The 26614-nt window shown below is 36.8% G+C and overlaps 1 protein-coding gene across 22 annotated transcripts in view; it reads right to left on the bottom strand.

The window, feature by feature from the left end:
- Positions 1-26614, bottom strand: part of CAMK2D (calcium/calmodulin-dependent protein kinase II delta) — a 167161-nt gene that overhangs the window by 16423 nt on the left and 124124 nt on the right. For 3 of the 22 annotated variants that reach the window (XM_014949897.1, XM_014949900.1, XM_014949899.1), the window contains exons 8-17: positions 26382-26476; positions 24893-25015; positions 23730-23813; positions 22963-23005; positions 19167-19204; positions 17597-17629; positions 13004-13063; positions 11476-11517; positions 8889-8937; positions 3795-3878 (exon numbers count right to left, since the gene is read on the bottom strand). In XM_014949897.1, the coding sequence (XP_014805383.1) occupies positions 3795-3878; positions 8889-8937; positions 11476-11517; positions 13004-13063; positions 17597-17629; positions 19167-19204; positions 22963-23005; positions 23730-23813; positions 24893-25015; positions 26382-26476 (651 nt within the window). The remainder of the gene's footprint in view (positions 1-3794; positions 3879-8888; positions 8938-11475; positions 11518-13003; positions 13064-17596; positions 17630-19166; positions 19205-22962; positions 23006-23729; positions 23814-24892; positions 25016-26381; positions 26477-26614) is intronic. The other 19 variants (XM_014949901.1, XM_014949906.1, XM_014949904.1 and 16 more) reach the window with 19 other exon arrangements.

Raw genomic sequence — 26614 nt, 5'->3', positions numbered from 1 at the left:
GCAAATTATTATATGGATGGATGGTTTGCAGAATTTTTTTTAGGCTATCGACTGAAAATCTGTAAGCCTACTACTTGCCTAATGTAAAAAAATGTAATTAATTAGATATGTTGACAAGTATCTGAAAAATTATCCCAGCACTTTTCCACCTTCCACTGACAAAACACATCAAACAAAACGAATGAATCTCCTATTTAAAGCTTTATCATAATGTGATGTTAAGCAGCCTGTCACATGCCCTATATAGTTTCTTTCTATTTATAGGAAATTAAATATTTCTAAAGATGCTCTCTCCTTGGAGCTACCATACAATTATACTAATATTTATATTGTGTGGCAAATGTTGCCAAATGTTTATTTTTTAATGACAAATCACCTACAGTCTCCGAACAAAGCTGTATCATGGTCACTGCACTTACAAGATACTGCACTATGTTTTTTCAACATGTTACATTAATCATGGAATCTGGCTGCTGTCTCAAGAAATTATGTTTAATGTCTTGGTAACAGAGACATAGACAAGCTTTGCTCCTGTGCCCATTTTTGTTTAAACTATGCTCCTACCTAGTGACTCTACCAATTCAGAGAAAGCTTGTTGCTGTCCACTAGCGTTTGGAAAATCAATAATAACTCTCAATTCTACATCTCCTTCCTTTTAAATAAGCTTTAAAAAGCAACGGGGTGTGTTGAGATAATAATGATGATGATAATAAAAATAATCCTTAAACAAGAATTCTAAGAAATGTGGCATTTGCCTAATTTACTCATACGAAAACTCCATTACCTTTAAACATATATTCCTCAATACCTCAAGCGCTGGAATGGAGATCTTTTGTTCTTCAGGACTTAGTTTAATTACACGATAACCCTTCCTCAACTCGTCTTTTCTCAACACCCCACATTTACATCATCTTTTTCCCATGTCTGTGACAGCAGATTAAAACCTATCAAGTTTACTAGCTAAGAAATCAATATTTTTCTTGTTTAATTATAATAATTGCTACTTAACAACAAAGCACGTATTCAGTTTCATACTACACAGAGCTAGCACTGTAGACTATTTTGGTTCCCACCTTCTTACCGCTGTCCTGTCAGGTATGGGGTTTTCATCCAGCTCATCTCTGGAGCCCTGCTCATTTCACAGACACTTTGGACATAAAGAAACTGCATGTGCCTCTGACCACCGCCTCCCACCCTCAACTTTGTAGTCTGACTTCATGGTATAATTTTTTTTCTTCTGAGTTGTCAAATTTGCTCTTTCAAAACACTGACTTGAATTCTCCTGTGATGTAATTTAAAAATCAGAAACACTTGAACCTGTATTACTGTCTCCGGCAAGCCCAGGAACTCCCATGTAGTTTACTAAGTAAGTCCCAGCAGTATTAACTTTCACTGATATTTTAATATTGCTCACTGCTAGTGAAAATTACCCATTCCTATAGCTGTTTGTGGCAGTTACCTTTTTTTCTGGTGAATATAAGTCTGCCAAATGTACACTACTCCAAGTCTCCTTATAGTAATAGTCCAGAGACCTCTATAACCTGTATCAGCGTCCTGAAACAGATCGTTAGAGCTATCCCAACAAAACTCCACTTCAAAACAGTGTTAGCACAAATGCATCTTTGGTTAGCCACAACAGCAGTTTATAATAATAGCCTATCATATTCCTAAGGACTTCTCTCGGCACTGAAGTTCTTTTTACTTGTACCTGAATTAATCCTATTCTTGGTAGACAATAGCTATTTTTGGTTTTCTGAATTTTCTCATGCCACAAGACTGCTGATTCCTGTTAAATGTACAGCTATGGAAAACACGGCGTATCACAGCCATTATTAAAATTGTATTACAGCAGAGTTGCACATTCGTAAAACTAAGTTGAGGACAGGTGAGGTTATGGGGACTTCACTAAGTCTTTACTTAGATATTTAGTGAAACCAAATATTCCTGTTTTGGGATGAAATTATTTTGAAGCATCAGAATGAAAAAATGCAAGCAAATCTGGTGCATATTCAGACACTGGGTTAACTGCTGTTTTGCCTACTAGTCTTTGGCAAATTCTAACTTTCTGATCTGTAAATCATTTAAGCAAAGCTGAGGTGGTAGGCCAGCTACCAGATGTAGCAGTACCATCATGTCTCCACCAAGGAGCTTTACAGAATAGTTTCACTTAAGACTTTTCCTGCCTCATAGCAGACGGTTTTTTAATTTGATTGCTGTTGCATTCCTTAAACTGAATTCTACCTGCACTTTTTAAAAGGGTTTTTAAGAAGTTTATTTTGTGGAACAAAATGGCAAAGAAGTGTGCTTGTTTCTCAAGTCACAGAATGAACAGAATAAATACAAGATTTTACGCTTCCTTAAAATATCACTCTATATATGTACTATGTCATTTCTGCACCACACTCTTTCAGGGAAATTAAAATAATCTACTTTTTCAAGCATAGTGGTATTACCTGAGGTGCCTCTGTTCCTAAATTTGGTAACAAAATTAGTAATGAACATCTATGTTTAAACATTAACAGTGGGCTTAGCACTATTAACTACCCAGTGAAGCAAGAAATGTGAGGCTGCTAGGATTCAAATCTGAAAACGCTGGGTACACAATTGATTTTCTGGGGATATATACTGTGGATAAAATAAAAGCCTTATGGCACAGGTTACTGATGCGTTAGCTTTGAATGTTATATCTTTTCTATTAATTCCTCTCTTCTTTAAGGTTCTGCGTGGTTTGCAGTGTCAGTATTTGTATTCTAGTTTAATATATAATCATCTACCTATGGATATCCTGCTCCTCCCTCGGAATGAAGCTCCTCTGTCAATGTTACCTGTCGACAGTCATGACCAGAGACAGCCCATTGTCTCGGGCACTGATTCCCCTCTCACCTGCATCAGTCGCACTTACAAAACTTCCACTCAAATTTAAAATAAGTTTCAGGCCAATTATGACCAGCCCGTGTTTCCAAGGTCCTGTCAGGATCTCACCTTGACCAGTGCAAGTGACCATTCTTAGTTCCAGGGCAACTGCCCTAGCACACATGGGATGCAGGATCAGCATCCCACAAGCAGAACCTACGTTCCTGGGAAGTCATTCCCTGTTCCCACTCACAAGGTCCCTCCACTCCAAAGAATTTCCGAGTTAATTTATAAACAAGAAATGCATCTACCCAGGCTTTTTATGTTCTACCAGTACACAAGCTACTAACACAACGCCTATTTCCTCTCATATTTAAACTGGTCAAATACAGTCTCCTCACCCTAAAGATTTCCTTTAGAGTTAATTGGTCACTAATCATCACGGATCTCCTCCTAAGCAAAGCATGAAACTTTTCAGTTGTCACGAATCACTGCTGCAAGCTAACAGCCCTCACAGCAGCTTACAGCTTGGTTTATCAATGGTGATGCTAAGGAAAGTGACTTGATGACATACATAAACATAACAGGTAATTAATCTGGAGGCCCTATACAGGACCCATGCCCAGAGGTGAGAGTGTAATCTATCTCTAAGTTGAAAACTAGTGCAAAGATTATCTCTGCAAGATACAACTTTCTGAAATACATACCTATTTATACTGCTGTTAACAGCTGACATCAGTATTTTAACAAATAATAAAACCTGGCCAGGAAATAAATATTTAAGAAAATATACTCTGTACTTTTGTAAACCCTAAGAAAAGGTCATTCCTAGATCAGACAGATCACAGAATTGACCTTTTTTACGCTACTGACAGGTGATGGGGAGGGAAGAGAAGGAGAGACAAAAGAGACCATCTGAAGAGATGAGTCTCTCAACTTACACAGCACAGAGGAAGGAATGGAGTGGGAGAGCTCAGACTCAAGCGAATGACTCTCTGAGTTTGCACTTTTCGTGGACTTGCCCGCTGAATTGATGGAAAGAAACACAACATATGAACAAACAAAGATGACGAGGTAGAGTGTGATCAGACTCCTCAGCAGGCACTGGCAGCAGGAGCGGCCGCTGGGGCACGGCAAGGATGGTGACCATTGGGATGAAGAAGCAATGGAAGAGGAGGAGTGGTGGGTGGAACACAACCTCTCCATGTCACCCTCCTTTGAGAGAGCTGTATGAGGGGTCAAGTAGATGTGAAGGGGAAAAAAACAAAAAAAGAGAAGGCCAAAAGAAAGATAATGATAATTTAATTACAAGCAACAAGTACTTATAAAATCTTTGAGCAGACAAACAATGTTAATGATGTTCTTTTGGGAGGCAGCATGGGACCCAAAGAATAGTTGTAAAGGTCGTAGCCATAACTGTCTCTGTTCAGATGCCAGCGCAGATTTATCCCTCTCTCCAGCAATGAGATATACAGGGTTTTGAAAAAACTTATAAAAAAGGTGTTAGAAATTTGAAGGTTTTTCTTCAGGAAACCATGTTCCAAATGGATTAGTTTAAATTGGCTTCTCTCTATTGTTAAACAAAACACAACAACAGGTATAAAATGAAACAAATTAGCAAAATATATGAAAATTCATCTCTCCTGAATGGTTAATGTTTTGAAGAGATGTACCTTACAGGTCTATTAAGTAACACAAGTTAGCCAGAATTTACCTCATCTGAAAATGCCCTACAACTCAGCCATTTTTCCCATTGGGAATTTCATCATTCTTACTGGTGGCTTCATCAAGTCATTTCCAGGGGCAAAAAAATATTGTGAGAAATCTAGATTTCCTGACCATGGGAAATTTAACAACTCAGCTTCATAAAAGCCTGTGTGCATTGCTGGCAAAAATAACGATGGTATTCTATGCCATTACCGAAAAAAAAGTATTCATCCCATATCAAAGAAAGGCTGCCCACGAGTTCCAGTCTCATTACTACAGGAAGAAGAAATCCCATGAGTAATCGCGGAAGAAGGCATTGCCTATGGTCCAGTTTTCCATATGTTCTTTCTGTTCACTCCTCTCCTTATATTTAGGAGGGATCACTATCATGCAGATAAGCCCATGATCAAGGTCAGAATGTTAATGTCAGAAATCTGTATCAGCAAGGAACCTGAACTACAGCCTCAAGTAATTTCAGACTCAAATTCTAGAATTAGCTTATTACTTGGATTATTAAAGCTCACTATTGTTTGCCAAGCACTCTTCCTAGTAAAAGAAATATGTTCCAAGATGTAAATGCATACGTAAGCAAGACAAAGTTACAGACATTAAGATCTTCAATAAATAACAAATTAAAGGTAAGCCTGAATTTACTGCTTTCAAGTTAAAAAAAACTGCCTTCAAAAGTGGAAATGGGGTGAGATCCTGACATGAGAGAAGAATACTTCATTCATTCCCTGACAGATATGAGTTAAGAATCTGTTCCTCAAGACACATTTGTGACAGCTGAGTTAAGTCTTTTTTTTTTTTTAATTGCTACCTTTCTTAATGAATCATAAAATTTGTATACTTTGTACAGACATGCATATGCACAGACACTCCCACAGGGTGCACAAAACCACAATTGTGTTGGAGATATTATATCCCACACAGACTCACATGATCCGCACAACTTTAACACAACTTTGAAGAGCCATCAGTAAAAAATAAGAAAAAAACATTCGATGTAGAGCTCAATGTTTTAAATATGTGTGGGTTGATAGTCTGTAAAAAGGAAGGAACCTTGCACCTGTTTGTGCAATCCAGGCATACTGTTAGAATAACTGGAGAAGGAATAAAGTGCATAGATTGCATGTCATGGCAAAGAAGAGTCATTCCCCATCCCTGGAGGTGTTCAAGGCCAGGCTGGATGGGTCTTTGAGCAACCTGGTCTACTGGGAGGTGTCCCTGCCAATGGCAGGGGGGTTGGAACAAGATGATCTTTAAGGTCCCTTCCAACCCAAACTATTCTATGATTCTATAGTGCAATACTATAAAACATACGCTAATATGACTTTTCAGTTATAAAATGGCATCCCTATTTCCCTTCTCCTTTGCAGGAGTACTCCCCATGTTGTACTCCATGCTGCGAACAAAAGCAAAAATATTTTTAAGGTCCTTATCACCTAAGGTGGGGAACGTTCCTTCTAGATCCCAAATCTTGTGATGAGCTTCATCTTGAGCATACGTATAAGGACCCAGGCAGTCAGTAATCTGAGAGAATTCCCTCTGCTTCCTCTGAAATCCATTCGTCCCTATCAGTATCTTATCTCCAGCTGCAGCCAGCAGCCATTCCTGACAAGAGAACAGCTTTCCCACTCTTGTCCTAGAAAATCTACATCCAGAAGTCAACTTTGGTGAAGGAGGAAAATATCTTTCCTAAGTGCCTTGCTACACAGCATGAAACTTGAGCTTGTAATAGCTGTCAGGGTTGCAGGACTGCCTATTCCCTGAATCATTCTAGAAATTACACCCTAGAGGTACCGTTAGCCTTAATTTATAATATAACAATCTGAAAAGCAGCCTCCGGTGGAAAGACTGGAAGTGTGAGAGGAATACTAAAAGCAATTAATAACAGGAGGATATTTGTTTTTTAAATAAAAAGAAAATGAAATCCCTGTACACAGGCATAAGCTGTGTCCCTGGAGCATGGTGAACAGGGGTAGTGGTGCCGCTGTGTGGGCCTGATGCTGAAACAGGTCATATTGTGAACATCCCAGACATCAGCACTTCAAACTGTCATTCTGGGTGGGGAGGAAGCAGCCCACCTTCCCACCACAGCAGGTGAAGAGCACCACCACCCTGCTCTGTCACCTTATCTGCAAGCACTGTTAACAGCTTTCAGCTCCTCCTTCTGCAGTCACCAGAAAATACACAATGCCCTGCTCTCTCCAGAGTACGGCCTCAGCTCATCTTCCTGGCTCACCCACTTGATGCCCAATGTACCACTATTAATGTAGCAGTGGGTGTCAGGAACCTACAAATCACAGAAAACCTCACCTGTGAAACATTTTACATCTGTAAAAGCAAAGAGAAGGACATAACCGGCATCTTGTCTCTCAGACCTGCGATTACTGCAGGATCCTCTTTTCTGGTGTGGGAATAAAGTACATTGTGGCTCCTCATAAAGTACATCCAGTCTGCTCTTACCTGTGGTACTACAGAATCATACAAAAGATTCAGGCAGAACATTTTCATTGTTGTTTTTCTTATAATTGTATTCCTGAGATACAATTCTGTATGCTAAGCTTCAGACATGATTTTATAAAACTCCTACTGTTATAACATCATGTGATATCATCACGCAGAGGCCCTATAATTAAATTGTTCATTTAATGAGGTTAGTTGCTAAACTACACATAATGGTTTGAAGGGAGAAATACAAAGTGTTATGAATAAAGGTAAATTACACCGTATTTTCCTCTGCATCAGCTGCAGATACCTGTAATTGTTCTCCAAGCCATTACTCCACATTAACTCAAACCGCTATCACTAGGCTGTTATTTAAAGCGAGCGGGTGCTGGCTGTTAATACAGCCAAGACTTTGTTCAAGAGGAGGTGAAATGATTCACTGAAACTCTGAGAACAAAGGACCAACATCACTGACTTAATTGGAGCGAAGTGCAGCTCACGCGGCACTCGAAGTCACAATTTACAGCCGCATCGCTACTGGCTGTGGATAGAAAATCCTCTCGCCACCGGGGCAACATCAACTATGTGAAAATAGGGAAAATTATCGCAGACTGCAGATATTAGCTGGTACACCGCAGAGACAGGATGCTGGGCTCTGCCACAGGCTGACTCTGCTCTCCCCTCCACGCCGGAGTTACGCTGCCGTGACGCGAATGCCCCATATGCAGCACAATATATAAATCTGCATTTCCAACACTGCGCTCCTTGGGCAGCTGCTGCCAGCAGACTGTGCTTTCATGCTTCCACTGTCATTCATTGCCCTGGCAATACTGGTATTTTTATCAAACATGCACAGAACCTATTTTACAGTCAAAAACTAGGTGCTAGATATTGTTGATACAATTCTAATGACTTTATGTTGGATTCTCTTCTAAAATTACAAAACACTCCCATGCTCTTCAGAGGCCAACGAAGCTCTTCAGCAAATTCAAGTCTGTATTTTAGGGCCCAACTTTGCTAATACACGCTTTTAGCAGTGACTTAGGCATTCTACTACTTGCAACATAAAGCAAATCCCATATTACAATGATTCACTAAGAATTCGCTTTGCTTTTCCACTCTCCACTTGTTATCCTGACTATCACCTCTGGCTTGAGTTTCACCTGTACATATAACATTGTTCCTTAAGGCTGAAAAACAATCTTTTCTGTGAACCAGAGAGACACAAACCTAATACTCTTTTTTTAAAACCCCCTTTGTTTTAAAACACAGTGTTACTTTAAAGTAAGCACGATTAACATCACAGTATAATATTTAGAGGGGAAAAAATGGAAACAAAACCAGTGTCTGTGAAATTGCAGAACTAATTTTATACAATATCTATTGATTTTAGTTTTTTAAAAACTAAAGAAGATTAAAATAAATGTATGGACAGAACAAAAGAGAAACATGAAAAAACACTGGCATCTGAACAGAATAAAAATTAAAATGATGTCAATAAAAAAAGTTAAGCAAACCCAAAACACAAATGCATGCTAAAAGTACATAAACTAAGTAAGAGTTACAAAGCACTGACTTACACATTTGCAGTCTGCTACTATTGTTACTGTAACTAGCATCTTAGTTAATAAGCAGTAACTTTATACTCTTCATTCAAAAACATCATGGCAAATGGCATTTTGGTACATGAAAACTCAAAGGTAAACCTGAAACATGTCAGAAGTAGTAACACAGAAGAGCATAAAGGTAATTTCTTTTAAACATGGAAAAGTAGTATTCTCTCTTAAGATTCATTAGGAGTTTCTGTGTTTAATGACCTAACAAAGTACATTCATCCAGTTATTGCTTCTCCAAATGTTTCAAGCTTAAAATCATACCTTTCACATCCTCATCTTCAATGGTTGTATTGGAGCTCTCTGTTGATTCCTGTCAAGAAGTAAATACAAGTAGAATGTATAAATCAAGCCAAGCCTCGTTTGGTTGCCTTTGCAAATGAGAGTTAGTTACAGACACCATGCAAAGCCTTGAAGCAGGGTGGGATGGAATTCACAAACAAATGGTCACACACCGATTAAGACATTTCCACCCGAAACTGGTGTCAAACATTGCCACTCTCTACAGTAGGGGACATCAATACATTTCCTGCCGTCTACTGCCTTTACTTCACAGGAATGTAAAGGAAACTTTTTTCTTTCTTTAACATCCAACTGTACAAAGCCCGTCTGAAATGTTATATGAATTACCTCAGCCAAGTAGGAGAGCTTGCCATTTTAAGCTTAGTGATTAAACCAACTGTGCAAAATAAGTCATTCCATCCCAACTTTTAAATATGCAGACTTCTGCATGCTACCATTTACAACTGGTTTTCTGCTCATATGACTTATGCAATGTATATTAAAACAAAGTCTCCCAATGATTTTAAGAATACTGGATCAGATTCTGTCATTTTTATTCTGTTTTTGTGATAAATAAATTTTGTGAGGAAGACGGAGAATTGATAAATATGATAACTTTGACAAACTAAAGTATCTCTTACAAGTGTACTTCAAATGATCATTCATGTAGAGGAATGACTCACATATCAGACAGCTTATACTTAAGCCACCACACTGTTAAAAAGGCAAGGATTCTGTATCTCAGTCTTTCATGAATTACCAGAAACATGAAATATTACAGGCAAATTCAGCAGGGCACTGTCAAATCTAATAGGTACAGTTTTTAGCAAGCTGGAAAGTTTTTAAACTTCATTTTTTTATCTCTATACTTTCTTGAAAAGTATAATTAGGATTTTTTTCTTAAATTCACAGCTCAATAGCAAAATGGATTAACTGGTCTGTTGTTATCCGAGAGACAGAAGATAGGAGTGGTATTGTATTTAACTCTTAAAAAGATTTTTACAATTAAATAATAAAAGGTAAATTTGACAGCGTCCTTTATTTACTGTGTCCTCACAAGGCTGAGCCAAAGGAATGTTCAAAACGGTTAATGCATTACTTAGACCTTAAAAAAACCAAAACGTATATGCATCCATAAATAAAACTACACGAATTAATTCACACACAAACAAAACTGAACAAGTCACCATGCTTTTCCTCAACTGGCCGGTGTTAGACGTTTCACTCTACACAGACGTATCATGCTCTATCACTTAAAATATTAGATAAAGTACTTATGAGTAAACAAAACCCCCACACAAATACAAGTTGCAAACACCATGCACAAGCTCACACGGCAGATGTAGCCTGTAATATTGAAGCATCCACTCCAGTTCCCATACTACAACGATCAGTCTTTCAGACAAATTTAGGAGTAACTCTCCGCATTAAGTGGTTTGCTTGTCTGCTGTGACCTTTTGGGACATTGAGTATCTTAATCGGATAAAGTCAAGTAGATGTAGTCACGCCAATATTTTATCTGGGTTTTCTGGTCTTTAGTGGACTTCAGCGATAAAGATTAGACTAGTGTTCAAACACAGGCTGTTTGTTGCCTATGAGTCTTAAACTTGGGGAGCTGAAAAAGTAGTAACAGGAAAATAAAAGCTCTATGTTGGACAGATGCAAGGGGGGCATAAAGGAATGGGATATACAAGCACAATACACACCGTCAGCACTTTCATGCTTGAGAAACGTCTGCATGCGTTATTTTTTCAGAGTCAATCCTTTTCTCATATGAAATAAATACAAGTAGCTAAGACTAGACAAATGAAATGTCAATTCCTTAAGTCAACACTGTGAACAGTGAAATTTTTGTTGAAGAGTGAATTCTTTCCAGGAAATCTAGGAACATATGTTATATGTAAATGATGGTATTTCCTGGCCCTTTTCAAGTCCATGCATGAAAAAAACAAAACAAAACATGTTTTAGGAATCAGCTGCCAAATGCAAACATCACAATACACAAGAAAAAGAAAAGAGCATGAAGAAAACGTATGAAAATCAAAAGACCTCTTTGTCACTCAAAATGTTAAATTATTTTTTTTGGAAACTGCTCAGTGATGTTATGGAAGAAAACCAAAGTCCTGTGCAAAAGACACATCATAACATGGTGTATAAGCATGCTGAGGAACAGCAGATGGGATAAACTGAAACGACACTTTTATCCTAAAGTGACAACTGCACATGAAACTCATCAGTATAGTCTCACCACACTCCTAGAAGAGCGTTCTTTGGTTTTACTCAAACTGCAGCATTTTTGGCTGAAAGGAGAGAGCCCCCCGGTCCTCAAGCCTGGTGGCACAGGGGTCTGAACTCTGCCCATTGCTACCAAGTCCCCCAAGAGCTTCAGCAGCTCAGCACTCAGCAGGTGGACACAGATGAAGACAGGCTCAAGAGACACCAGGCGTAACTAAGGCAGGAATGAGATTTTCCTTGATACGTTCCTAGAAGGGCCCTATGATTGCTGCGGAACAGTGGATGAAATGTGTGGTGTGGAAAAAGCAAGATGGAGTTGATTCTTTCTGAATACCTTATTTCCATCAGGGTTGTGGATTACTGTAGTTTGGGGCTCCTGAGCGAGAACAAAATAAAGAGAGAAAGAGTTCCCATTGGTAAATACAGTCTCGTTAGTGTGAGGGAGTGCAAGAAGAGCCAGCTCACAAATGCTGAACACTGACAAGAGCTAAACCAAACGTTAACTGTTGCCAGAGGGTGAAACTGAATGTCTCTAATAGAGATTTCCTCAACGGCAAGCCAGCAAAAAAAGGCCATCTCACCTAATGTAGCAGCATGCAGAGACCTTATTCATGACCGATGTAGACAGGGCTTTGAAGCTCCGGGGACCTGCAGAGGCTCTCTTTGCACAAGGGCATAAATCACCTCTTTTCTTCAAGCATCTTTGCTTGCATTAAGTAATCAAATAAAAATACAGATGAATTGATAAGGATTAAGGACGAGTTAACTACCTCTAAACAGTACCCTGTTTTACAAAACGTAGATTACTACCAATTGCTGCCCGGCAGAGCAGCATAAAAGTAAGAGAGAGATATCTTTGTGTCATTTTGATTTCCCCAGATCTTTTTCCTTTAAAAAAACAAAGATTAAATCATCTTTGAAATGGCACCTAGCCAGCGTACTTACAGCATAGACTATTGTTCATGGCTACCTCTGGGAACAGACTGCCATATAGTCATGCCTGGAATCTGTTAGCTGGTCCTTAGAAATCACTTAGCAATGTACTCTTCAGGGCCAGCTCCACAGAACAGTTCGAGAGGAATTATCCACGTTTTCAAAGCTATATATGCAGGCATTCAGGAAACAATACCTTACAAAATCAGGTACTCACGCACTCTCATTTATATTTGTGAGCCCCCGATACCCCTGGATGCCTAAGAAATAGGAGCTGCTAGACTGCAATAGAAACTCTGATTAGTAATATGTTCCTAACAGAGCTTATTAATGTCTCCTGCAAATTTAAATGTGAGAGCAACAAGCAAAAACATTTAGTACTAGATGCCTCTTGATCCCAGTGAAGACTTGCAAAGTCCTGCTGAGCTTTAGGAAATATGGAGTGAAAATCTGAATAAGGTCTATTTTATGGTAGCCTAGCAATAATCCTGTTAGCTCTCCTTGATATCAATACTTACACAAAGACAAAGCAGAGAAAATAATAAAGCTTTTTTTTTTTTTGGTTAACAAATGGTTAGCATTAAAAAGATGGAAACAGTCATCAGGCAAAGAGCTAAGAGCAACATAAAGTGCATTCTACTCACTGTCTGGCACAGCATGCAAAAAATTCCACTACAGTTACAAATGCTACGACTATTGCATCCAGCTTCCATGTAACATTTTCTATTAATAAACGCGCTCTAATGGACTTCCTCACAGGAAAAAGAAAACAAAACCAAAACATAATTCAAACAAAAAGATTTTTCCAAAACCTGTTTTTTAGAAAGCAAACAGAGTAAATGCATGAAAAAGCAAAAAAGGAAGGAAGAACAAACAGAAGACAGTCAAAAACTTCAAAGATAGCATGAGAAGGAAAATTCCAGGTATACCAGCGCCGGGGTAGGAATATTTTCCTTGGGGCTGGTTACCACGTTCGTTTTGTTGTTTATCTGTAGGTATGCAGAAAATAGAAACAGACAGGCCTTAGAACTCGCGGTAGGCACCGTATCTATATCTCTCTGTATAGAACATCTATATACAGATATAGATATCTATATATAGATATAGATATGGAAATAAAGAATCACAGAAAGATGAACTTATGAACTTGAAAGAACACTAACACTAGATCTGATAGCCAGCTGCAGCTCCTCCAAACACACTAGCTACAGGTTTTCAGATGCGCTATATGAAGGTCTAGATAACATATAGATGACTTCAGCTGTAACACTTAGAAGAACAGAGAGCCTTTAAGTAGCAGCTAATCACATATAAGAAGAGTAAAGAATTAATATGTGTTGGGAATAAAGTCCTACATAGCCATTGCGATTTCTTGACATGCAACAGTATTAAATAATTGCACCCACTCGTTCTTTATTTCTAATCACCAATCACTACCGTAAATAATATTTGATTATTCATAGCTCTCCAGAAATCTACAGATTTGTTGTTTCTTCCGGGAGCAGATTTGAATAAATATACCCAATTCCAGATCTGAATAAATATAAAGAGACTGGTGCCCCTTTAGTTTTTTTTGGTGTTAGTTTAGACAAAAATAACTGGCATCTGTGATTTTTGTAGTCTCAAGAACTCTGGAGCAACTGTGTATCAGCCTTTCAATTTTGATACTATAACCCTAAGGTGTAAGGTTTCACAAGATAGTATCTTACTCCACAAATCAGTACATATCTGTTTAACTTTACATGTAGGTCATCGTGTTAATTCTTCAGCTTAGCACAGTACTACACTTTTCCAAGACTTTTGGCTTTGACTTATATAAAATTTTAATTCAAACTAAAATGTTTAACAGTAAGTTTAAAAGTATCTGATTCTTTAAATCCATTTTAAGATTCAGCTTTCATAAATACTGTGGTACAAAAAGAACAGAAATACTAGAAATAGTGTACCGAGCCACTTTTAACATGCACTAAGAAGCAAGATTAAAGTATAGTAAAACTGGTCTGGTATAGATAGTTTTTTTCTTTAACAATAATTAGGAAAAAAATACTATGTACATTTGGGTCACATCTAATTTTAACAAGAGCAGTCCAAAGCGGCATGCAGAACTGGGTGTATAGATATATATTGTCTGGACTTTGATTAAAAAACAAAAGTTCTACTGAACCTTCTAGTCATGGTACTACATAATAAATGTGCAAAAAAAAAAAGAAAAAGGAAAAAAGCCCAAAATTGTTTAGTTAATGGATTCTTGTATAAATGTAATTAACATCTTCATTTAAAGTAATAAACTCTAGCAATTTTGGGGTCAAAATTTGGTATTTTTTCTTTTAGAAGAAAAGCCTTTCTAAATTAATTAGAAAATGGCAATATGCTAAGTAACATAAATGAAGAGGCATAAAGAAAGAGGAAGTCCTAGAATAGTGGACTGAACTGAGCTGTGTATGAAATATCTGACTTCTGATTTTAACTTCTCGATGAGTGTACTCTCCAATGAAGTACTTACTCAGCATCCCAGCCACGCAGGCTAACGCTGAAGCGCTGTCTGTGCGAAGGGCTTTGCTAAATTGGAGCCTTTGGAAGTTGGCACCACTGGGGAAACGCACCAGATTTCATCTCCTCAGCAATTTTTGATAATTATTCTACTTTGCTACAGGTGGGGTGGCTGACTTGTGGACTGCAGGAGGTAAGCCTGCAGTTGAACTGAGTCTTACTTCTGTCTAGATTATGGAAATGTCAATAGGATTTGCATTAATTAAATACAGACTCGAATTTCCTTATCTTAACCAGCATTTAACTGGCTTTGAAGAATATAAAGTAGTCTCATTAGTTAATGTCAGGGAACATTATTTTGACACTAAATGTTATTTAGTAATATTTGTGATAGGAACCCTTTTCCCACACAGAATAAAATTATTTTGCTTTAAAAATCAATGTTCACAGTGCTCAACAGCAGCGGGATGAGGAACACTGGGTTTTTTTAACAATGGTCTTTCTACAGAAATTGCCATTAAGAGTAAATACCAGTCATTATTGAGTTTCAAGTGTTTAGTTTATGCCCCTACTTGGCCTACTTATTGTCAAATAAATGTTTTTTATCTATTCACAACTACAGCCATAAGTTGCATGGGGTATTTGAATTCAAGACAGAGACAGAATAAATTTTTGTGCATAAAATCATTCATGGGGAGACATAAATTAGCAAGTATTTTATATATCAACTAACTTGCTTTGATATTTATGGGACTATGCAATGGGCAAAACCTGAGCTCCTTGCTCAGGAAAAAACTTCAAAAAAACCCAAACCAACCACTTTAGTAAATGAAAGTTCTACAGGAGAATTGTGGAATAGTTAGAACACATACAATGCTGCTTGACTGCATACTAAATCTTCCAAAACAAGAGAAAAATCACAACCAAGTTATATAACTACAAGTTCATATTTTTATGACTGTGTAGTCATCAAGAGACTACAAACAAAAAGGCCCAAACAAAAGACAAATAGACATAAAGCAAAATCATGAGGAAAGAAATGAAATTTCACTAGATTTCATACAGTCATATTCAGTAGTAGCTTAATAGGAAAAATAAAGTGATGTGCCAAATGAATGCTTGTTGTTGAATACATAATAAAACCAGGTTAAATCAATTTTCAATTCCAATTTTGCCTGAGTAAGGAAAGCAGGCTTGGGTCCATACTCCCTTGGTGAAAGTCCTATAAAAATAAACAATATCCATTACAGCTACTGCTGAAAACTGCAGGAAATATATTCAAAACTTCTTAGTAAGATATCAAGAATACAGCATTCATTAGTAAAGGCAGAAAGAGATAATGTAATTCAAAGTACAGTAATTTCTTCTGTGTAAGCAGAACTTGGTAAAACCCTTTGAAACTTAGAGAGAAACCAGTACTTAGCCTGTGCACTTTCTCTCTCTCGTAGAATGCATACATGTGCTTTTATTAATATATGAACACACATGGTGTATATTTTGCATATATTTTTAACAGCAAAGGGAAGTGATTCCAAAAGAAGTAACACATTTTCATATGAAACAGTTATTCTGAAGTTGAGTTGTGCTTAAGTGGTGACCTTCTATTTGTTGTGAAGAACGAGAACTTTTATATTAACGCCTCGCTTATCAAAAGCCACTCTCTTGGGTCTGAGAGTAATGCAGGACAGACACACACAAACACTCCAAGCAGCTGGACGTGACAGCAGAATCACTATTTGTCTTTTTTCAATAGATTATAAAAATATTTTAAGAAAAAAACCCTGTGTCTTGGGACTTAACCTTTCCCATGGTACTTCGGTAACAAGAAGTTAAAGCACACTTCATGTTTGGGATACTAGACATGTCCTCACCATACCTTTCTGGTGACCATCATTTGGATGCTGTATCTGCTGAGATCCTCTGTCACTGAAATTTTGCGTTCACCCAAAGAACAGACTGTTTATCTACATGTTTGCTCAGACATGACCAGCAATTTTTGCTTTTCAAGAAGGGCTGTACTTCCCAGTGAAAGGTGGTGAAAGGAAGGTGATATCTGCCTCCTCTGTACCAGCAGAAGGTGGCTGGGACATCACAGCTGATCCTCACAAACATCTCACAAGTCAGATTCAAACCCATAATAAACAGGAACAGAGTAAATTGCTGTGTGGTATCACAGAGGCCAACTGAACGCAAGACTGTAGACTAGGTTGAGGAGAAAGAAATGTTATTGAGACAGATTGTCAGTTGGGACATCTTGTGACAAAGCCCTGAGCTGTGAAGCAAGTTAGCTGGGAAACTGTAGTATGGAAAGGCTGTGAAATGGGTTTTCTTAACTCCTGAGCATTTAGCATGGTATCTTGGTCACAGTGGCTCAAGTAAAGCGATACTATTTCACTGTGCAATGTGGTTTGTGTTACATTTTATGATATTAATACTATTAGCTTTTAAAATAAGAGGGGTTTAAAAATTAATAGAAGGCTGTTATAAGATCATTATTTTGTTACTATTTTTATTTACTAAGGACAGCTGCATTGGCCAATGTTACATCTACTTTTTTGTTTTCATATGTTGCTTTAGTGTGAATCATACCTCTGTAACTTCATAGAGTGCTACACTATGGTAATTTCTGTGCACGTGAAAGAGAATCATAGATTAACAGAATAATTGAGGTTGGAGGGCACATCTAGGCCAACCCCACTGCTCACGCAGGGTCACCTAGAGCAGGTTACCAAACTGTGGCCAGTCAGATTGTTAATATCTCCACAGACTGGAGATACTCAAACCCTGTTGCAGTGTTTGACCCCCCCCCCGGTAAAAAAAAAAAAAAAAAAAAAGAAAAAACTTGCTTGAAAGAACTGCAGAACAATTCACTGCGGATGGCACATAGCAACTGCAGGCTTAGAATTCACAAGGTTGTACTTAAAAACTCTTGCAGCTTCTCACAGTATGTTACCAAACCTAAATGCAACTGCTTGATTTCTAAGTGTGAACATTTCACAGGAGGAAAATAATCTGTCGATAAAGATCCTCACCATCATCTGAACACTCGAACTGGACTTCCTTTTCTGAATTGACCAGTCAGAGAGAAAGGAAAAGAAGAAAATGTGACTGGTTGGATTTGAAGTATCAATGCATGGAGTACAGTATATTTCTGTTTTGGCTTTTAATTTTTTTTTTTTTTTAAGAAAAAAGCAGCTTAAGCTGTAGAAGGTCTGGAAAAATGCTATGGAGTATATATTATCTCAATAACAGAAATGACAGAAATGACAAAAATGACTTCCCCAAAAGTAAATTTACTCCCTTTGCTCCACATGACCATGCAGACAAACAGCAGACACATAAAATGTGCTGAACACCAAGGTACCAAATCCCAACAAGTGTAATTTAGGCAAAATTTTGGCAACAATTGTTTCCAGTATTATAATCAAAATTGAGATATAACAAGTACCATCGTAGACCTGTAGGAGGAATGATATTTAAAAAGAAAAAGGTGGTCAGATAGAGTACATAAAATTTATATATTCCACAATGAAACACGTTAAGGGTTTTCCACCAGAATGACAGAATAGTACTGAATGTGTGCCTCTCCATTTAACCAGGATATCTACTGCTTGGCAGTGAGAGGCACTGAAACCATAGTGTACTCGCTTCATTTTAAGTCAGTCTCATAAATTTTTTTGATAAGAAAAGCCTGCGTTATGTGGGAGAACAGGAACAAATATACTATGAATCTGGAATTTCAGTATACAATGTTTTGTTAAAGTAAAAAGATTAAATAGAAAATTAAAATTCAGGTCAAAGACACACTTCTGATTAAACACATAGAGCACAGAAGACTATCTTTTGAATCATATAACGAAAGCTTGAGGAACTGATTTTAGTCTTCAGGAGTCCTCTGAGAAAAGAAACAAAATGTTTTCATTGCTGAGTGATATTTTTTTTTCTGGCTGTTTCTCAAAGTATTTATCCAGAACGGTCATTTGTGAAGCATCTCTCCTCCTGCAGGATCTGGTGACATGAGAATAGGAGCTCTCAATCATGTCTGAAAGCTGCCAAAATGTTCCCTTCTTAGCAAGGTCTATCAGTCAGGATGAGCTGATTTGTTGACATAGTAAAAACCCCGCAAGTTCTGCCAAATATAGCAAGTACATCTGGCAGAAGACACCTCATGTGGAGCCAAGCCTACCAGTAAACTTTTGGTCTTCCATGAAATCTAATGAAAAGTCAAGGGGAAAAATGGAGGCAACAGAGCTGCAGATAAACATTGATGCCTAAAAAGCTAACAAGCCCACCACCAAACCATTATTTATATTTACAAACTAATTAATAACACTGAATCATTAATAACACAATCATTCTTCATTAATATAGCAAGAAAAGCATTTTCTCCAGTAGTTTTCTATCTTCCACTTATAAAATACTTGTTCTTCAAATATTGCTTTTATTTCATTTTTTAAGCTTCACCTACTAACTTTAACCAATTCAAATATATGGTAAGAAGCACTTATTAACAAATTCTATAAAAGGAAAGCAATAACAACAATCAACTCTAAAAAACTGGCAGAAATTACAAATGTATTTTAAAGTGCGTGTTTAACCTACCTTAACTCCATCTGGCTTTTTCAGCAAACTTTTGGCTGCTGCAAAAGGAGACAAAGAATTTCAGTGTCAGGTGGTTACCACTGAGGTCAACCAGCTGCACAGCAACCCCCCGCCCTCCCCATTGCCTCCCAGCTGCAGAAATGTTCTCAGCTTTTATTTCCTCCTTTTGTTGCTCTGAGTATTTAAAGGCAGCAAAGTATTTAAGAAACTACAAATACTGAAGATTATCCCACATCTCTTTTCCCATTGATTAGAGCTGTAGGTTAGCTGTACTTATACAAGGAGAGACCTCCTTGGGTGGCACAGAGGAAATGGAAGCAGGGTGAGAGTAAAAGAAGCAGCTTTGGATATATTCATTTTTTCAACTGCGATGTGTTTGCCATTGTTGATGGGGACAGTGTGACACAACTATGAAAAAGTGCTGATGGCAGGGACTCGGACCGGGCCTCTGTAGAGCCCACTGGCATCTTCATGATGTTATTAATATGACAGTGACATAGAAGTCACCAATATCAGATCAATAAGATACCTAAAGAGCATTGCGGGGTACTGTTTATTCCACCTAATGAAAAATAAACTGGGTTTTAAAAAAAGCACCTCTGAGCAATGTTCTTTGGGGATTTCCCACTATGACAGCATCCGTCACCTTGTGTGAAAGAGCAGGAAAGTTGCAAATAAGAAAGGAAGGACAATTTCCTAGCCAAGTGTTTTGGAGAAGTGCTTCCCAGGAGTTAATAACAACAACTGGTAGGCTTTGCTTCAACTTCTGAAGTTAGGCTTTGAATTCCACCACTTAAAAGTAGCACAAAGAATGGGGCCAAATCATTCCAAATTACTAAAGTTGGAGGGCTAACGTGCAAACAAGCACACGGCAGCTCTGACCCTGAAAACATTTACAGCAGAAATACATGCTGGATGACCTACAAAATTCAAATAAACTATTCATTAAAGCGTAAATGCTTTATGACTCACTGCCAAAGACTTGAAGAATAGTAAATTACAAAACAAGCCTGGCGTTTTTTGTTTTTATTGTTGTTTACGACCCGATCTTCTTATCAGAAAGTGCTCCCATCATTACTGGCATCCTTCTCTTTAAAATAAAAGAACTCAAACCCAAACCACTGGACCTTGCAAACCTAAGGTTGCTTAAACTAGACGAGGATATTGGAGTTACTGAGTATGCAGTTTAAATGTGGAAGTCAATTTTTGCATTTTTGGCTTATTCTCTGGCTACATCTGCATTAAGTGGTCATTTAGCTCTGGTTCAGAGTACAGAAATAACTAATGTCCGTTATTGTGTTGTTTACAACAACAAAAAAAAGGAAATTGAAGCCAAGTTAATGTTTATAATTTCATTATTAAATCAGCCCTCCAAAAGCAGTTTATTAATTACGAACATTAGCCAACACTACCATTAAAATTCTTACATGGCCCGTAAGTCACAACTAAAATGAACAAAAATAAGTTTGCCTGTATTATGCAACAGAACCACTGCATGTTTTTATTTACAGAAATATGTAAATTAATATTGAAAATAAATTGGTTTACATTTATTTTTGAGATGGGATGCAGCCTGCTGCAATGTGTGCTTACAGGACCTGATGGAACATGGCTTTGGGTTTCACACTACCACAAATATTGTGGGCACTCCCATTAACTTCAGAAATTCATCTAGGGAAAGCGAAGGGGAGCAGCTGTGTCTAAAACCTAAGGCCAAAAAACCCAGAAGTTCATTGCTTCGGCCTTTTTTATACCATTGACCCTTACAAAAATGTGGGAAAACATAAATTAATTCTTATAGGCTGCTGTTCATAATAAACTAGGTCCTTTTGCTAAATTTGTGCATGAAACTTCTGAGTTCTTTTAATGGTTAACAAACATTACATTTATATGTAAACAATCAAATGAAAGCCAGTAAAATGAGGACACCAAAAGCGACAACTACAAGTATTGTGTTTATGGCACTGCCAGCGTGTCCTTCGAAATGTGCCTAGTATGGATTATTATGCAGTATTTAATGTTATAGGACATATTCCACACTCAACTGCCTTTGCTGGTTTTAGCTTGGGATGTATTTTTAGTAATATTTTGATGCATCTTTCTGTAAGCACAGATACTGCATACAAATCAAATATTTGAAGAATTTGCAGTAGCAAAGCAATTAGCATATTCTAAATTAAGCCCACAATGAAAGATTTCTTGCAACTACAAGCAATAGCTATAAATAAAACCTACGGCAGCGCTAATAGGCCAGAAAGCAGACTGGAAAGAAATGGTGTTGTGACAACATGTAGAAATTAAAGTGATTTAGGACAAACAGCAATTTTGATTTAGAAGAGAAAAAAGATGTTCCTTTCACGTGCTGAGGGTCTTACCTCACAAGAAATATACATTCCACATAAAAGGAAGAAAGAAAAAGGAAAACAAAACACTTTTATAACCACATCGTTATGGACAAATGACCTTCAAAAGCATGCTTTGCAATGAAATACAATGAATAAACAACTTGACAAAATAAAATGTCTCCAAGGAAAAATATGGGTCATTATGGTGTAAAACAGAGATGATAGGTGAAAAAAATTCAAAACAAAGGCAAAACCCCTGTTTGCTTTTCATGCTGAAATACTATTTTAAAATTACTTCAGCTTTTTCCAGTTCATGAAAGCTGAAACTGACCCTTACATATATAGACAGTGACAGTTATGAACAGTGATGAGAAATGATGTATTTGTTTGATACTTAATAATAATTCATTTTTACAAGTTATGCAGCCTACAGCATTCCTACCTTTAAAATGAATTGGCAGATACTGGAAATTCATTAAGCATTAAACCAACTGTAATTTACAGAAATTTAGTCTTCTGTATTATAGGTGTGTATTAAATATAAGAATTTAACTAAAGAAAGAAATTGTATTTCAAGTACTATGCAAATTGAACAAGTTGTTCTCGCATTCATGATTATGTAATTTATTTTGGATGATTCAGTGCTTATTATTATTCAAAACATGCCCAAAGCACTATCATGTTTTTGTCTGTAAATGAATTTACATTATACTCCAACAGTTATGTCACAGAGTAGGACGACATATAAAAATCACTGATTTTTAGATTTGGCCTTCTTTTTCACTATTAATTGTTATCTCAAATGGCAAAAAATTCAGTACAGCATCAAAGTTTTGGCAATACTACTGTTGAGGACAATTCTAACTCTACTAACAGCAACTTGTTTTAGCTTTTGCTATTAAAATCTCTTTAGTATAAGGATTTGTATTTGTCACATCAAGCTAGGCATTAGAAGAGAAGGAAAAGAAGGACTCATTTTACTATGTTTCTTACTGCTAGGCAAAGAAATAAAGAATGAACGTGCATTTATTTTATATATATATATATTATTTTTTTTAATACAAGGTGCAACAGAACCCTGGAATGAGATTTCAGGTATGTAAAATAAGTTGTTTGGTGATACTTATGCATGTGGAGCTATATGCATTATTTTAAATTTTCCTCCAGGAAAACAGTGGCTGTCTTTTGACACTAAAAAAACACTAAAAAAAGTCAAGAGAAGGAACTCACGTTCTACTGAAAAATTAGACTGTCATCTACAAGAGATTCTATTTGGCCCAAACAGTTTAAATTCTCCTTTGCTTCTGCAAAGGAAACAACTTAAGATATATCTTATTTAGATGCTCCTGAACAACAAAGATCTTTCTGTACTAATAAATCCTAATTAGATCTTAGTCATCACAGACATCAAAACACAAAGACCATAATACTCTGGAGCTCAACAAACATACCTGAGAAATTTCTGGTAGCCAGCATAGTTGTCAAAATGGCCCCCTGTGTACACATACATTTTCTCAAATTAGCATCACACTTGTGTAAAATTCTGAATGTGAACATGACACAACAAAAAGGAAAACACACACGTAAATTACATCAATTACTAAATTAATCCCGAAAGAATGGATTGTCTGTGCATTACCTATCACACGTGACACTGTAAGTGCATAAAATGTAATTTCATCTTAATTACACACCCATCATATATCCTGATAATCTCAAATATTTACCAATTTTGAGTACATAATGTGCAAACCATGAGTACTCCCAGGCAGAGTATTTTTCAACAAAATACACAGCTGCATATGAAACAAACTTTCCTAATGTGCCTAGATTCTTTTTTAGGTAGGAAAAGGAATTTATTTGTAATGTGCTAATTACAAAAACTCACATCTGTGAAGTTATCCTGTCTGGTCACGAGAAAAGATAATCTAAAAGAATAACCTTAAGGATTTTCCTTCAACAAAATATTTTTATTGTGTATAAATGAAGATGATTGTTATTATTTTTAATCCAAGCAAACTATGCTATGTTCTATTCGCATTCATGAAAAGATTAACATCCTCATGCTCAAAAGCTGATCATCTAATCCTTCATTTAAGCATAACATTCAAGAAAAAATTTGCTTAGGGACCATTTGTTTTACACGTGGAACACAAGCCAACATACTTTTATCTTTCCAAAATTAACTACTAAATCTTGCAGAAGTTTTGATTCTTACCTTTAATTTTCTCCTTGCATTGAATTTCTTCAAGCAATCTACAGTCTCTTGTCTGTGCATCATAGAGGCAACAGTAGAACGTTGCTAAGAGAAGAAGAAAAGAATCATTTTAACACACCCAGGCAGACATCTAGCGTTGTACATATTACATACATACTACATATGTACATATTACATACATATTACATATTACATACCATATTACATATTACAACCCACATGATCCAAAAGTTAGGCCTTTAATTTCTACCCTGTCTGACTGTCCCTTTTGGGCAGGTTTCTACACATCTGGGAAACTTCCAAATCAACAAAACTAAGGTTACATTTTACTCAGCATTTCTCATGTGCAAAGATCGCTTGAAAGAAACAGGGACTAAGAAAAGCACAAAGCCTTAGAACTTGGGTCACGCAGTACAATAATCAAAGTAGGATACTGAATTATGATTTTGGAAAATACTTTTTAAAATAAGAAGGAAACTTTCCTTCACCATTAGTGATATTAGTTGAGGTACAGCAGCAGGAAATATTTCAGAGAAAATTCAGCAGTATCAGCATTTTCCCTGTAACTCAATTTGCATCACAATTTTAAAGGCAAAATAACACAGCCTACTGGAGTGCATAAAGAGTTGGGAACCAGCTATATGTCTCACTATGACTTTCCAAGTATCAGCCCAGTCTACCTGCAAAGTCAAAGTGTAAAATGGACTGAGAACTATAAAGTAGTCCTGGATCCAGTAAGAGAGAGGCAGCCTCTGCTACCTGCAAATTGGCTTTTAAAAGTCCCTTAACTTCCTGCCCTTACACTTCATGCTTATCATAACGGCTAGAGGGAAATGAAGATGTAAAGCATTATCTAACTGAAAGTAACTCTTTTGTACCTTTTTTTGTCTCATAATTTAAAATACTGATCTAATTTTGGAACTTCTGCACCACAAAGTCAAGGCAAAGGAGCTCGTTTCTGCAAAAATCATATCCCAGCCTGAGACCTCAACATATGACACTATTGACTACATCTGTACAATTACAATTTTACACTCCCCTAGTTAACATAGCTTCACGAGTAAGGCCAAAAATTGTTCTCTAAACACCTTCACTAGGGTGAATTAAACCATAAGCTGATTTGTCTGCCAAATTATCCAGTTAAATCCGTGGAAATTACTTACACAGATCCATGGATGCTTTAGTGCTTCTGATGCTGTGATACGTTTTGCTGGGTTGATGGTAAGCATTTTATTGATGAGGTCTTTTGCTTCAGGAGTCACTGTATCCCATTCTGGTGAGGGAAACTTAAGGAAAAAAAGATACACATGTGTATATTATCTTGTACAATCCTTACACAATTTTACCAAAGGATTTTTATTGATACTATTTCTGCAATATTAATTGCTAGTGCAACTGAGCAGTTTTAAGGGGAAACATGAAGTTTGCCATAATTAGGAAAGTTTGAATTAGTCAGTTTTATAGGTAATGTTTTTCTCGTTTACTATTTTGACCTTTTATTTATTTGGTTCAAATACACAGCATTTCTATATTTACAATAACATGATGCCAATTGAAATTCATAGTACAAAATAACAATGGCAGACAGAATAACAAAGTCCAGTTATCTGACAGGCGTATTGCCATACAGCAATACAGTCCTAGTTTCTCTTTTAATAAAGACAAAAATATTAAGCATTATTGTTCAAACTCCGTGTTTGCTTTCTTTCAATGTAAATCTTAATGCTAACTGTATAGTTATGGTGTATAAATCCAGTTAGTTATGAATTAACACCTCCCTGCTCAGTAAAATATTTATACATGCACTCAAAAGCATCTGCTCAAATGCAAATGGAATGAAAAAAATACTTGTCTTACACTATGATTGCTTGTTCACTAGGAAGATAACTTGACAGACCGTAAGTTTATTTCACTAAAACGCCACAGCACAATAACTTCCTTTTCAGTCATCATCCTCCAGGACTGGATTCAAGTAAAAGCTTAAAAATTAAAAGGTTCTGTGTTTTCTCCTGCATCATTCACAAATTACCTAAATCTGAGGACCAACAGCCTTCTGCCTGTTTAATACAATACAAATGGATGACATTACACAATTCACAATGTTACCAAATCATCAGTTTCTTACTTGCCAACAGTTCTAATAAATTTAGTTAATGAAACTATTCCTTTTGAACATCTCTATAGCTTTGGTTGGAATACACATAGGTAATGAAACTCTTGCTTTTGAAAAGATCTACAGCAGCTTGTATTTCCCAAAATGGGCAAAACAACAGCATCAAGGGGTATATTTAAGAAGCTTCAGACTTCTTGAAAACAATTTAGAATAACTGATTGGTTGAAGTGATAAACAAGAAGGAAAAACACAGGCCCTTGGGAGTTCACACAGGTCTGAACAGGCTTGTCAGGCTAACATAAGCTTGCATGATTTATTCAAGGACCAGACAATGACAGCTTGGAGCCATAGGGAAATCAGATTTAAATTAGCATAGGATGCTCCCATTCCAACATGGCTGATGTTACTAAAGCAATAATTATTATACTGAGTGGCTCATAAAGATAACCAACACCAAAAAAAAAAATCAGGAAATAATTGTAATTTCACTTTTAACTCCAGAAAATTCCTAGAGGTACAATTATAAATAATATACATACATCATAAGCACCAGCCTTGATCTGCTGGTAAAGCCTGTGCTGGTCTTCATCCCAGAATGGAGGATATCCCACCAGGAGGATATACAGAATGACACCTGCAGAAAATTCACAGTAGCATTGAGTGATTTTAAGAAACAACCCTTAGAAATTAATTTTGTACCTAAAAAGCATGTAAAATAAATGGTTCACTAGTATTATCCCAGCTACCGAAAACCACTAACTATTCATACTGG

This window comes from Calidris pugnax, unplaced genomic scaffold (genome assembly GCF_001431845.1).
Source record: "Calidris pugnax isolate Ruff unplaced genomic scaffold, ASM143184v1 scaffold42, whole genome shotgun sequence".
Taxonomy (NCBI): Eukaryota; Metazoa; Chordata; class Aves; order Charadriiformes; family Scolopacidae; genus Calidris; species Calidris pugnax.
This window is presented reverse-complemented; position numbering and strand designations above follow the sequence as displayed.